The following is a 14,977-nucleotide window of genomic DNA, read 5'->3' as shown; positions in this document are numbered from 1 at the left end:
TACAGATATGTGGACAAAATAATATCTATGGTACATGAACCAACAGAGAAAATTGATCAACTACAGCAAACACATTCCTTGGATATAACAATAAGGAGAGACAACAATAAGCACACTTTAACATCCCCAGAAAGCCAATAGCCTCAGACACAATTATACATGCCATGTCCAACCACTCTTGAAATCGAAAATTAGCGGCACTATGACACATATTACGCAGACTAAATAATATCCCACTCAGCAAAGAAAATTATGAAAAAGAATTACAAAAAATACCACTCACAGCCATAAACAATGGTTATAATACCCATATAGCACAAAGATTCAACCACACCATCAAAACACAACCAAAGAAAAATAAAAACAAGTAGAGAATACAAATACCACAGAACATTGTATACGCTGCTGCACACACAGAAACACAAATTAGTAACACTCATGACATGACTACAGAAATAAATGGTACACTTTAAAATACAAACAGAATAGCAAACATACTAAAGTAACAGGGATTTCACATTGCTTACACAACAAGAAACACATTTCAGTAATATTTACAGAACACTATAGACAAATCAGATAAATAACAAGGATCAGTGTGAATCAGTATATCTGAGGACGACAAGCAGGAGTTTCAAAACTAGATATAAAGAACATATAGGAAGCTGTAAGTAGGAAAACAGCCATTCTGCCTTTGCTGAACACCTGATAAAACATGGACAAGAACATCCAACATCAGACAGGGCATGAAAACCATTAGAGTGAACAGTTACAAAAAAACACTCCTGACTTTACAGCGAAACTTTCATATACAAAGAATCCTTGCCATGAAAAAGAAAGTAATTAATGGCCAAATCAATATAAGCAATTAACTCACTGACCATGTTAACTACCAAAATAATAACAAACATAAATGTGAAGCATAACCAGAATAAATAATTAATGAATCTTCTCTCTCTCTCTCTCTCTCTCTCTCTCTCACACACACACACACACACACACACACACACATACACACACACACACACACACACACACACACATGAACACAAATATCCATGCAAGTAAAGAGTAACACATTCAACTCACAAGAAACTACACGCACAAAACAAATGAAAATATCAAACCACCCACACAATGCAAACAAAAGATGAAAGATAAACACACAACAGCAGTTGGCAACACTACATACTGTAAACACACACATGTTGAACACTCAATGAAAAGTGTAAATTAAGTGTTGCAATAAACGTGAATGAAAAAGCGCCAGAAACTGACTGTTTGGAGAATGGGGACGGAATCAACACATCTCCAGGACCACACACATGGATTAGCAAAATTGGAAATCATAAGTAACCCCAAACAATAATTAAAAACAAACATGTATTAGATTCAACAGAATATGCTGCATAAATAAAAGAAGTGAAATGCATATGACAAGAAACAAACTGCCTTTCATTTAGCTGCAAACATGGAACATACCTCCGTGAACAAGAATAAAAGTTAAATAGATGTGCTTAGTGTCTCATCGGTTTGCATCTTGATGAGTTGTCATTTAGATGGCTATTCTTTTTTCAGTATTTTCTTGCAATTAGTAAATTGGAGATAATCTCATGACTTCAACGCAGTTTGACACAGATTTAACTTACACTGAAAGTAACAAAATATGACCACAAAGTTGATCTTTGCCTTAAAGTCAAGTATATAATGTTTTAAATGATTAGTAATATCATTCTAAAGGAATAATTTTCATAACCAATCCCAATTTTTTAGGTCAGAGATAATTCTGTTCTTATCAGTCATGGAAATTTAAATTTCATCAATTAAATTTAGAAATTGCTCCGATCTTTTACCATATCTTAGGCATCTCATTTCTCTGCAAAAAAAATTAAATCATCACATTCAGTGTCAACACTTTGAGAGTTGCTCTGAATAATCTGTGATTAAGAATTAATATTTTACAAATTTATTTGTTGAAATCACAAATTTCATGATCTGTTCAAAAGCTATTTCCTTTGGACACGAAGTCTCCTGGTGGATAATGCCAGTACAAGTGCATCAAAGCATCATCATGTGATCTTAAAGCCTGCTTCAGTGATGATACAAATCTAGAATTAACTCCACCAGCCATAATACCTGCTAAGTTGGTCAGCTCTAAATAAATGTTGGAACACTGTTTCAAGAGTCCAGTGAATATTTCTCTAGCCTTAGTTTTTTTCAGCACTGAACCCATTCCAATCAGCTCCTCACATACTTCATATGCCATGTGTTAGTGTTTTTGAGTGGCATAACAACATGGGTGTAGAGGTGATGTCAACTGATTCATCAGTAGCCATTAAAAAGTAAGCAAATTACATTGAGACAGTTGTTAATTTGTCATTTGTATTTCCCAACTTTGCAATAATTCTCCTTTGCAGTCATAAGATTGAACAGAATTTTCCCGAAATGTTTTGCTGATTCTGAAAAAAAATTTGTAGCAGCTATATTGAAAGAAGTTTTGATAAAAGCTCCATCCATAAAGGACTGGCAATATTCTGATGTAAGGAGAGAATTTCTGAACACATTTCTGTTGTAGTGGAGTAGGAGGGGATTAGTGTTTAATTTCCCATCAACAATGAGCTCATTAAATATGGAGCACAAGCTCAGATTAGGGAAGGATGGGGAAGGAAATTGGCTATACCATTTCAAAGGAACCATCCTGGCAAACCTCAATCAGGATGGCCAGATGCGGGTTTGAAAGCTGCTTGTCAAAGTGTCTCCTCATGTTTAATTCCTTCATGATGAATACAAAACTGTTTCATACATGCGTAACTCAGGCACTGCCACTATTGCGTCTAGGCATTAATGGTGTGTCAGGTGCACTTCACACACAGCTGGTCCTTAGTGCCTGGAGGCAACAATGGCCATGTGTATCTGAGTTATGCTTTGTGTCAAAGTGTATGTGATTTGCTCTGTCTACATCTGATGATAGACTTTGTCTGATAGCAGGATTATATCTAGCAGTATATTTTGGTCCAGCTACCCAGGAAGTGTTGCTTTTCATACTGAACTTTGCATTTCGTCATTTCCTACATGGCTCTGTTTTATCCATTGCTGGATTAATTTTAGTGGTAATGATGAATCTTGTGAATGATGACTATGAACAGAAACAAAAATTGTTGGGGAAAGAAAACTACTTCATTATTATTTAATGATAATGATTAAGTAAATTTTTACACATTTACAGATATACATGAAGAAATTGTCACTTAACTTTGTTACAAAAAGTTGAACATACAAATGTCTAGGCTGATGGAGCACTCACTGATGATGACAAAATGATATCGTTCCCTGCAAGCCCATGTGACTCTCTTATTGCTGTGATTACACTGCAGTGCAAGTGTGCAGGATTTAAAAATAACAAGCCATGAAACTAGGTGCAAGAAAGAACAATGTGGTGAGGTAGAAATCAATCAACAGCAGCCTTTGGGTTGCAGTCTGTGCATCCCTGTTATATAACTTGTCTGCGACACTGAGGAAATGAGTTGTAACTGGCCAGTCTCCCCAATGACTTTTCTAGAAATGTGAACAGTTCTCTCTGTACAATCAGAATAACTACAAACAGAGCTTTTGAATCATGTAACATAAAGCATGCCATATCACTGTTTCAGCCAAACATGTTTGATGGCTAGGGCTAACCACAATCTGCATTAACTATTCCATTCTTGTGGAAGAAATTTTCATATTTATTACTTTTTTAAAATTAGGTAGTTGCCAGACAAACATATGGTTTCTGAAGAGGGGCACCAGCCATTTCACTAGTTGCAGGGGCAGTGGTCTGGATGATTGACTGATCTGGCCTTGTAACATTATTCAAAATAGCTTTGTTCTGCTGGTACTGTGAATGGCTGAAAGCAAGGGGGAAACCACAGCTGTAATTTTTCCTGGGGACATGCAGCTTTACTGTATGGTTAAATGATGATGGCATTCTCTTGGGTAAAATATCGCAGAGGTAAAATAGTCCGCAGTTCAGATCTATGGGTGGGAACTACTTAGGAGGACATTGCTATCAGAAGAAAGAAAACTGGCGTTCTAAGGATTGGAGTGTGGAATGTCAGATCCCTTACATTAGAAAATTTGAAAAGGGAAATGGATAGGGTAAAGTTATAAATAGTGGAAATTAGTGAAGTTCAGTGGCAGGAGGAACAGGACTTCTGGCCAGGTGAATATAGGGTTATAAATACAAATTCAAATAGGGGTAATGCAGGAGTGGGTTTAATAATGGATAAAAGAATAGGAGCATGGGTAAGCTACTGTGAACAGCATAGTGAATGCATTATTGTAGCCAAAATAGACATGAAGCCCATGCCTACCACATTAGTACAAGTTTATATGCCAACTAGCTCCGCAGATAATGCAGAGATTGAAGAAATGCGATAAAAGAAATGATTCAGATAGTGAAGAGAGATGAAAATTTAATAGTCATTGTGGACTGGAATTCAATAGTAAGGAAAGGATGAGAAGGAAAAGTAGTAGGTGAATATGGAATGGGGAAAAGGAATGAAAGAGGAAGCCGCCTGATAGAATTTTGCTCAGAACATAACTTAATGATAGCTAACATGTGGTTTAGGAATTATGAAAGGAGGTTGTATACATGGAAGAGGACTGGAGACACTAGAAGGTTTCAGATAGATTATATAACAGTAAGACAGAGATTTAGGAACCAGATTTTAAATTGTAAGACATTTTCAGGGGCAAATGTGGACTTTGGCCACAATTTATTGGTTATGAACTGTAGATTAAAACTGAAGAAACTGCAAAAAGGTAGTAATTTAAGGAGATAGGACCTGGATAAACTGAAAATACCAGAGGTTTAAGAGAGTTTCAGAGAAAGCATAGAGGTTGATTGACAAGAATAAGGGGAAGCAATACAGTAGAACAATGGGTAGCTTTGAGAGATGAAATAGTGAAGGTAGCAGAGGATCAAGTAGGTAAACAGACGAGGGCTAGTAGAAATCGTTGGGTAGCAGAAGGGATACTTAATTTAACTGATGAAAGGAGAAAATATAAAAATGCAGTAAATGAAGCAGGCAAAAAGGAATACAAACATCTCAAAAATTAAATTGACAGGAAGTGCAAAATGGCTAAGCAGGGACGGCTAGAGTAAAAATGTTAGGTTGTAGAGGCATATATGACTAGGGGTAAAATAGATCCTGCCTACAGGAAGATTACAGAGACCTTTGGAGAAAAAAGAACCATTTGTATGAATATCAAGAGCTCAGATGGAAAACAAGTTCTAAGCAAAGAAGGGAAAGCAGAAAGGTGGAAGGAGTATATAGAGGGTATATACAAGGGTAATGTACTTGAGGGTGATATTATGGAAATGGAAGAGAATGTAGATGCAGATGAAATGGGAGATATGATTCTACATGAAGAATTTGACAGAGCACTGAAAGATCTAAGTTAAAACAAGGCCCTGGGAGTAGACAACATTCTATTAGAACTACTAATAGCCTTGGGAGAGCCAGCCATGATAAAACTCTTTCATCTGGTGAGAAAGTTGTATGAGACAGATAAAATACCCTCAGACTTCAAGAAGAATACAATCATTCCAATCCTAAAGAAAGTATGTGTTGACAGGTGTGAAAATTACCAAACCATCAGTTTAATAAGTCTTGTCTGCAAAATACTAACACAAACTTTTAACAGACGAATGGAAAAATTGGTAGAAGCTACCCTCGGGGAAGATCAGTTTGGATTTCATAGAAATGTTGGAGCACATAAGTCAATACGGACCGTTTGACTTACCTTAGAAGATAGATTAAGGAAAGGCAAACCTATGTTTCTAGCTTTTGTAGACTTAGAGAAATCTTTTGGGGCAATGTTGACTGTAATACTCTTTCTCAACTTCTTAAGGTGGCAGGGGCCAATAACGGGACACGATAGGCTATTTTCAAGGTGTACAGAAACCAAATGGCAGCTACAAGAGTTGCAGGACATGAAAGGGAAGCAGTGGTTGAGAAGGGAATGAGACAGGGTTGTAGCCTACCCCCAATGTTATTCAATCTGTATATTGAGCAAGCAGTAAAGGAAACAAAAGAAAAATTTGGAGTAGGGATTAAAATCAATGGAGAAGAAATAAAATCTTTGAGGTTTGCCAACGACACTGTAATTCTGTCAGAGACAGCAAAGAACTTGGAAGAGCAGTTGAATGGAATGGACAGTGTCTTGAAAAGAGTATATAAGATGAACATCAACAAGAGCAAAAGGAGGATAATGGAATGCAGTTGAATTAAAAAAGTGATGCTGAGGGAATTAGATTAGGAAATGAGACACTTTAAATAGTGGGTGAGTTTTGCTATTTGGGGAGCAAAATAACTGATGGTGGTGAAAATAGAGAGGATATAAAACGTAGACCAGAAATGGCAAGGAAAGCATTTCTGAAGAAGAGAAATTTGTTAACATCGAGTATAGATTTAAGTGTCAGGAAGTCCTTTCTGAATGTATTTGTATGGGGTGTAGCCGTATATGGAAGTGAAAAATGGACAATAAATAGTTTAGACAAGAAGAGAATGGAAGCTTTTGAAATGTGGTGCTACAGAAGAATGCTGAAGATTAGATGGGTAGATCACATAACTAATGAGGAGGTACTGAATAGAATTGGGGAGGAGAGAAATTCATGGCACAACTTGACTAGAAGAAGGGATCAGTTGGTAGGACACATTCTGAGACATCAAAGGCTAACAAATTTAGTATTGAAGGGAAGCATGGAGGGTAAAAATCTAAGAGGGAGACCAAGAGATGAATACACTAAGCAGATTGAGGATGCAGGCTGCAGTAGTTACTCAGAGATGAAGAGGCTTGCACAGGATAGAGTGGCACAGAGAACTGCATCAAACCACTCTCTGGACTAAACAGTTGCTCACAGAACTTTTCAATTTAATTTTTTTAGACACTGTTGTATGCCAATTTTTTTATTAGTGGCCACAGAATTTACTGGTATTCAGTTTTTAGCTCAAAAGCACTATGTCACTTACTTACAAGTAAGAAACCAACACAAAACAGGTTATGTAGGTAATTCATTGTTTATTCTGTAAGGGAGCACATGTGTGATCAAATTTTAACTGATGATTTTCCATACTATATCCATAGCACATTTTAGTATCGCAGTTTCACAATGTTGAAGCAGCACCATTAAGAGTACATATTTCTAATTGCTTTTTCACAGGAAGTATGTTCACAAATCTGGGCAACACTTTATGACTATCCATGCCTCAAAGACTGCCCTGGTCTGATTCAGTATGTGAAGGATGCCGTTCGCCTTGCATGGTGCCTCATAAATCAGGTATGTTGATCTACATTTTATTCATGGACACAATACTATCAATATTCAAGTTTTACTATTTGTTATTTTTGAATTAGAAGAGGAGGAAAAACACTTTTTGTGTCATATTAAGATAATTTCATCTTCAGTATGAGAAATACTCTACTTATGTTACCTTAAGATTTCTGTGATCCCTATTGTGGTGTAACCACCTCACTGGAGTTAATAATTATTAATAAATGTAAATCAAAGTAAAAGTCATTATGAATGTTAATCTCAAAAATCATAGTAGAAATAAAACAAACAATGGAAAATCCAGCATAGAATAATGACAATATTATGAAACGGATAGACTACAACTCATCACGTAGCGGACATGCTGAGTCAGATTTAGGTACAACAAAAGGACTGTCAAATGAGTAAACTTTTGGCCAAAAGGGCTTCTTTCAAATTAGACAGCACACACACAAAACACACACACACACACACACACACACACACACACACACACACCTAGTCTCCCCTATCTGTGGCTGCATGATGTGCACAGCTGCTCACAGTCTGGCCTCAGCAGCCAGAGCCAGTGATCATGTGTGTCAGCCAGAGCCAGTGATCATGTGTGTGTAAATTGCATTTTTATGAATGTGCGTCTGCATATTTTCTGTTTCATAAGGAGGCCTACTGGCCGAAATCTAATGTGTTTAGTAGTCTTTTCAATGTGCCTGTCTGCTACTCAGCATCTCCACCTTATGATGAGCAGCAGTCTATCTTTTTTCATAATATTGTCATTATTCCATCCTGGATTTTACATTGTACACAACGTAGGTAATGTAGACTCCGTGACCTGTCATTTTCATGTTTATTCTGTATGACAGTTATGTCAAACAGTATCAAGAATTATCACTGCCAAAAATTTGATAGCAGTAACATACAAGACAAACTGTGTACTATGTTACTGGATATATTTTGGATCCTGTTGCATTAACTGACAAGTATGTCATTGCTATAGAAGTGTGTAATGTAAGTAGACTTATATTACTGCTATATGTATACAATTATCATTTCGTAGTAATTGTTGCACATACAGTTGTTTGTTCCTCTGTATCAGATGCCACCAGTGATGGGCTATAAACCTGAAAACTGGTTTTGGAAAATGAAACATTTCTAGTGCAGCATGTAGTGTATAGAAGATGTATTTTAATAGAGTATTCCCATATGGGAAATGTTTACATAGGATGAAATGACACCCTTGTGTTTTCTGTCATCCTGCACCAGTAAACAATACAGGAAACTACTATTTGATCACATGCATTATTTAGTCACCAACATCAACCTGCAAGAGACATATTCCTTCAGCAAGATAATGCAGCACAGTAATTCTGAACTGTGTCAGAATGGTTTTAGACATACTACTCACATGAGAATGATAATGTGCCACAACTAACTGGTCTATGGTTATAATATCAATCACTAACACCCTTAATAAACTCACACCCGGGATGGCCGATGTGGCTGAGCGGTTCTAGGCACTTCAGTCTGGAACCGCACGACCGCTATGGTCGCAAGTTCAAATCCTGCCTCAGGCATGGATGTCTGTGATGTCCTTAGGTTAGTTAGGTTTAAGTAGTTCTAAGTTCCAGGGGACTCATGACCTCAGATGTTTAAGTCCCATAGTGCTCAGAGCCATTTGAGCCAAACTCACACCCCATCACCATTCATGAATGAAATTCTCATAAGAATGTTGTCAGAAGTATGTTCCTCAGTGTTCCTTTACTCATCACTACTCCTGAGGAGGGAAGAAAACCTATAGTCTTCCATGGGCTGTAGCAGTAATCTGAATTAATCACAAAAGTGTGGTATCCAAAGATAGAACTAATACAGGATGATGCAGCCAACATTCTTCTGTTGGAGCATTTTTCTTCAGTAATGCAGTGCAGTAAAACCCAGCATTGATGGTGGGACTGCTGCAGATACTTACTTTACTTGGAAAGGATGTGAACAAAACGATGGATAACTGAAAAAATCACGTAGTCAATCATGATGAGCACACAGTAAGGTGTGACTTACAGATCGTCAACCAACAATTATGTTTAGAAATTTGGCATTTAAAAATAGATTCAGAAAAGGGACATGGATCAAGTAAATAGCAGCCCTCAGAGAATAATCAATGAAAGAACAATGGAGTCAACAGTAGTTAAGAACTTTTCTTTGATAACAATAGTACCAATTCTTTGCTGAAGATCACATAAGGATGTTCTTTTAGTAAACTGAACACTGCAGCACCTTTAGAATACTAGAGTGACTCTCAGAAAGTAACTGTGGCAAAGCTGTGAATCCAAGATGGTGCACTCAATTTCATCATGTCTGATAACAAGTGCAGTTGTGCAGTTTGTGTAGTTTTGTTTAGGAAAATTAATGGTAACACATATGAGCTCAGTGAGGACAACTTACACAGTGTGGCAAAATTGTTTGAAGCTGGACAAAGGGTATTAGATATATTTTTGAATGGGCTACATGGTGAAGTTTGCCATGCAGTTAGATTGGCACGTAGCAAGACATTTGAAGAAGCAATGCATATGGCAGTTCAGTTTCTGGAAGAGCTATAGAGACCTCAATTAATCACAAACCAGATCGCCACACATTCGAAGCTCCTCAGGAAATATCTATCATGAAAAAAAGCAATAAAACCCAACTTCTCATATGAGAAAGATTTGATGTTTCACCTGCAGAGTGGAAGGAGACATAGCAAGAAACTGTAAGAAGAGGAGCACAGTAGTTACTGTGAGCTCCACTGATGACAGTTACAAAAATGTGCTCTTTAATGGAATTTTTCATAAGAAAAGTGTCCATTTCCTAACTGACATGGGCTCACATTTCTTTGATGGGATGCCATGTAGTCAAGTAAGGAAGTGGGCAGCATCCAAGCTGGACAAAGTTGGAAATGGGAGCACACTTACGGAAAAGCTATAATTGACTTTGTGATAGGCCACCATACGTACATGGTGGAAATGCAAATGATAAGGATCAGAGAAATGCTGTATGAAGGTATATTGTGTTTAGATTTCCTTGTAGCTTACCAAGGTCAGATCAGTGTGCCAGGAAAAGAAATCTGAATTGACCATAACAATTATGGTTGCAATGGGAAGTCTAAAGGTTAGACTCAAAGGAACATTAGTGCCTTCAAGCAGTGACACAGTTACACCATTAGAGCTGGTATATATTTGATGGGATAAGCACTCTCCTCCAGGAATGAGAAGAACTCTGTATATAGACATCACTGCCAAAGTGAAGGAGAAATAGTTTGTTGTTACCAGAGCTACCAGCAAATGGTGATAGGCTAGACTAGCAGAGACACTGCTAAGTAGTAAGAAGTAGTAAGAACTGTCAGTGTCTTTAAAGAAGAGCCAAGTGAGGAATTGCATGTTCCAGTAGGCATTGCTAGTATGAGTAATGCAGTAGTGGAACTGACATGAGTAACTGTTGTCGCAACAGTGTTGAACACAAATCCACAGGACATGATTGAAATACTACCAAGGATCAAGGCATGCAGATAGTAAATTATTGTCCATTTCAGTGCAGCATATAGAAATCAATGGACAAAGCACTCAAATCAATCAAGTAGGAGCTGGATACTGAATTAAATCATTTATCACAAGAGGACCAGAAAATAACTTTCCTGTTGCTACTAAGCCTCACTGACATTTCCTGAGAACAGAACAATCTTCCAGCAACTCCTTTAGTTCAACATAGACTACATATGGGAGAAGCAGCCATACACAATTCCATATAGTCAGTGAGCTTAGTCAAGGAGATGCTTAATGAACAGCTGGAAGTGGGGTCTACTGAACCTAGAGAATTGTAAGATCCAACATGTGCATTACCCATTGTAATAGTCGACAAAAAATCACCTATAGGAGAACAGAAGTAAAGCTTTTGTATTAATTACAGGACGCTGAATACAGTTATGTTGATTGATAGTTTTCCTTTGTAAGACTGGTACACTCCTTGGATTATCTTTGTTCAAATCTTCTCTGTTTGTAATTTAAGAAGTGGGCTCAATCAGTTGACCGTACGTCCTGAAAAACAGAGCTGAAACACCATTCATTATGCTTACAGGTGTATAAAAGTGCAACCATCTTCCTGTTGACCTTCAGAATACATCAGCAACATTTCAACAACTGATGGATACTGTCTTCAGAGGATTAAACCCACACAATGTCTGATTAACATTGATGAGGTTATGATTTTCAAATAAGACATGCAACAATACACTGAAAGATTATGAACAGTATTTGAGAGACTGCAGAGTGCATGTCTGTCCCTATCAATGACAGATGTAACATTGCTTTACTAGAAGAAAAATATTTAGGACATAGGATAACCATCCACGCAGTCCAACCAAATTTAAAGCTGTGAAGAGCTATTCAGACCTAATGACAATATAGGCCAGTCAATGAAGAAAAATTAGGACAAAAAATTCATGTAATCACAAATTTTTGTACAGAGGTTGGGGGAGTGTAATGAATAACATACTAAAAATCCTGACTGTCAGGATGTAACCACAGTGAAGGATGGAGGAGCATTCAAAGGTCACTTTGTTTATCTTGACTGTCTCTAAAACCACAGCATCTAGCAAAAATGTTTTGCAGTATAAAATTAAACAACATTAAATTTCCACCAAAAAAGGTTCTATCATTTTTACTTCATGACATAGATTGCATGTTGAAAGTGATGGCAAAAGTGCAGATTTTAAAAAAATAGTGTTTTAATAGTATGAAACAGGCCAATTCAGGAGGCAGCTAGGAGAGCACAAGCACTCATGCTCGCTTGCCACTGAGATAGTGAGTGCTTGCTACAAAATAGGACTGTCAGACATTATTATGTAGTGTAGGAGAAATGCAGACTGTGTACTGTCTTCAGAGGAATGACTGTGTGTTGTTGGCTGTTGATGCAATTGTATATGACTTAATGCCACAGTACAGTACTTAAAGTGGAGAATAGCTCTTTTTAAATCAATGAAAAGCACCATTATGGCTGGGTCAGAAACTCCAAATCAAAAATCAGACACACCAACATCAATTTACAACAAGTCAATGCAGGATGCCCAGCCACAGTTACAACTTAAACCGTTACTCTGGCAGTTTCAAGATACCATATTTACCAAGCCAATTCCTTTCCCAACACTAGATACATTGCTGACCATATCACACTTATAAATTAAGAACTTCTCAGGTACTATTTGTAGGAACCTAGTTTATATTTTACACCAATGGCCTTGCGGCAGTGGTAACACTGGTTCCTGTCAGATCATCAAAGTTAAGTGCTGTCGGGCTGGGCTAGCACTTGGATAGGTGACCATCCGGTCTGCCAAGCACTGTTGGCAAGTGGGGTGCACTCAGCTCTTGTGAGGCAAACTGAGGAGCTACTTGATTGAGAAGTAGTGGCCCCAGTCTTGTAAACTGACATATGGCCGAAAGAGCGGTGTGCTGAACACGTGCCCCTCCATCTCCACATCTAGTGACACCTGTGGGCTGAGGATGACATGGCGGCCGGTCAATACTGTCGGGCCTTCGTGGCCTGTTCAGATGGAGTTTAGTTTGCTTTTAGTTTATATTTTACACAAAAGCTCACTTGACAACTGCAACTAAGTACTCACTTAATAAACTGAAAATAACTCCACTACACAAACAAGAGCTCATTGAAGTTATTTTGTCTACTTTCATAAGAGAACTGGACAGGAAACGTAGGGTAGATGTAGTCTGCCTGCAAACTGAAAAGTGAGTATCACTCATGGTGGGGGAAGTTGTCTTTCTCATAAGAACACTACAACTGCTGCACGGAATGACTAATTATCAATTTCCGCAGTAATAGGGTAGAACAGTGTGCAGAGATTTAGGGAGAATCTGTCCATATGCATTTCTGATGTTAGTATTATTAGCAACTCATATGTGTTTTCAATGTAGTGTCAACATACACTATGGAAAATAAACAGTTCATAACTGAAATTTTGAATAATCATGATTAATGGAAACACTAAAGACAGCCTTGACCATGTCTCCTATATTAGCTTAGCCAGACTTCAGAAAACCCTAAAGCCCTTCATCTGAGCTAGTGATGCTAGTAATTCTGCTGTGGGGGGCAGTCTTACCACAAGAAATTGATAAGAAGAGCATCCAATTTCATTTACGTCTTGGCTTCTGAACAGAGCTGAAGGCAATTACTCAATAACAGAAAAGGAGTTATTTGCACTTGTCTATGGTATAAACTACAATTGACGTTTGTTATTTATCTGAGATTTTACTGTAGTAATAGATCATGCAGTGCTGAAGTGATTACTAAACTGAAAGATACTGGCAGCAATGAGCTTGGTGGGCATTGCATTTAAGTGAGTAGCTGTTCTAGGTAGTTCATTGACCTGGAAAACTAAAAACAATACAGATGGATTAAGTAGGAAAGCCAGCCAGAGTATGTCTCAAAATAGCAAAGAATAGAAATTAATTAATATGAAAAAGGTCAACAACAGGGTCAATCTTGAAAACTAGAACCTAAATTCAAAGTTGTTGATGGAATATTTTACAAAAGCACTGGTAAGGGGAGCCATGTAGTTGTACCTGAAAGCCCGTGAGAATGAGTGTTAAAAGACTGGTATGATGGTGCTTCAATAGGACACAGTGGCAAAATAGAAACTAATCTACAAATAACCTAAATTTATTGTTGGCCAACTGGAAAGTAGATACAGTTAGGTTTCACATTGTGATTCATGTAATAAGCAGAATGAGGCACACAAAAAGAAAGGTCCATCTTTATACAGATGGTAGCGGCACCTCAATGTTTCAGTATGAAATGTTGCATCTTGACTATTCTGAATCACTTCAAGATATCTATTAATGACAATCTTGAACCAAAGTGCTAAAATGTGGTACACGTCTTTGTTAAAGACTGTATTTTGAAATATGGGTCACCATCTTCTATAGTTGGTGACCAAGGTTCAATTTTACTTTTGGATTCCTACAGGAAGTATGCAGATCATTGAAAATTGACAATCTAAGGACAAAATCAGTTCATACCGAGTGGAATGGTCATGTGTAAAGACTTAATTGAACTGTCACAAAGTGATAAGCCATTATGTTGGCAACAAGCATGCCTTTTGTAGCACATACATACCATATGTAATCAATACTTACAACAGGAAGGTCAACACCAGCATGTGGTTCAGCCCTTATGGAAGGCCAATGACCTTGCTGTTTGACCTTGCAACATCTTCAAGAGGCAGCAGCAATGAATACATCAGAGACTTAGCTCTCAGCTAAGAAATTACAGGAATTATGAAAGCATATAAAGGCTTGAAACCCAGTCATTTCTCCAGCAGGCTGCTCAAAATGATCGTGGAGATGTTAACCTAAGGATAATGACTCTTGTTTATGTTTGTATTACTAGTTTTTATTTTGAGTTTTGTTTGTCTTTCATAATCATTCCACATCAATCTGGTGTTCTTTTTGAGTCAAATATGAGTATGGCAGTAGGTAGTGCTAATTTTAAACTTATTTTGTATTATGATATAAGTGAGGTATAAGAGCAATTCCAGAGTGTACATGAACGTGTGAATGTTACTGCACCACTCCCCTTCAATGAAATGATATTGGACCTAGAAATCTCATGGTACCATAGATGTAT

At 37.5% G+C, this 14,977-nt stretch overlaps 1 protein-coding gene across 1 annotated transcript in view; it reads left to right on the top strand.

Annotated features, from left to right (window-relative positions):
* The window catches only part of LOC126473766 (uncharacterized), a 397,370-nt gene that overhangs the window by 346,601 nt on the left and 35,792 nt on the right, over window positions 1-14,977 (top strand). Inside the window, exon 11 of the mRNA XM_050101025.1 lies at window positions 7,208-7,324. Within this exon, the coding sequence (XP_049956982.1) occupies window positions 7,208-7,324 (117 nt within the window). The remainder of the gene's footprint in view (window positions 1-7,207; window positions 7,325-14,977) is intronic.

Source organism: Schistocerca serialis, chromosome 4 (assembly GCF_023864345.2).
Source record: "Schistocerca serialis cubense isolate TAMUIC-IGC-003099 chromosome 4, iqSchSeri2.2, whole genome shotgun sequence".
Taxonomy (NCBI): Eukaryota; Metazoa; Arthropoda; class Insecta; order Orthoptera; family Acrididae; genus Schistocerca; species Schistocerca serialis.
Note: the sequence above shows the minus strand (reverse complement) of the source record. Positions and strands in the feature narration are given on the sequence as shown.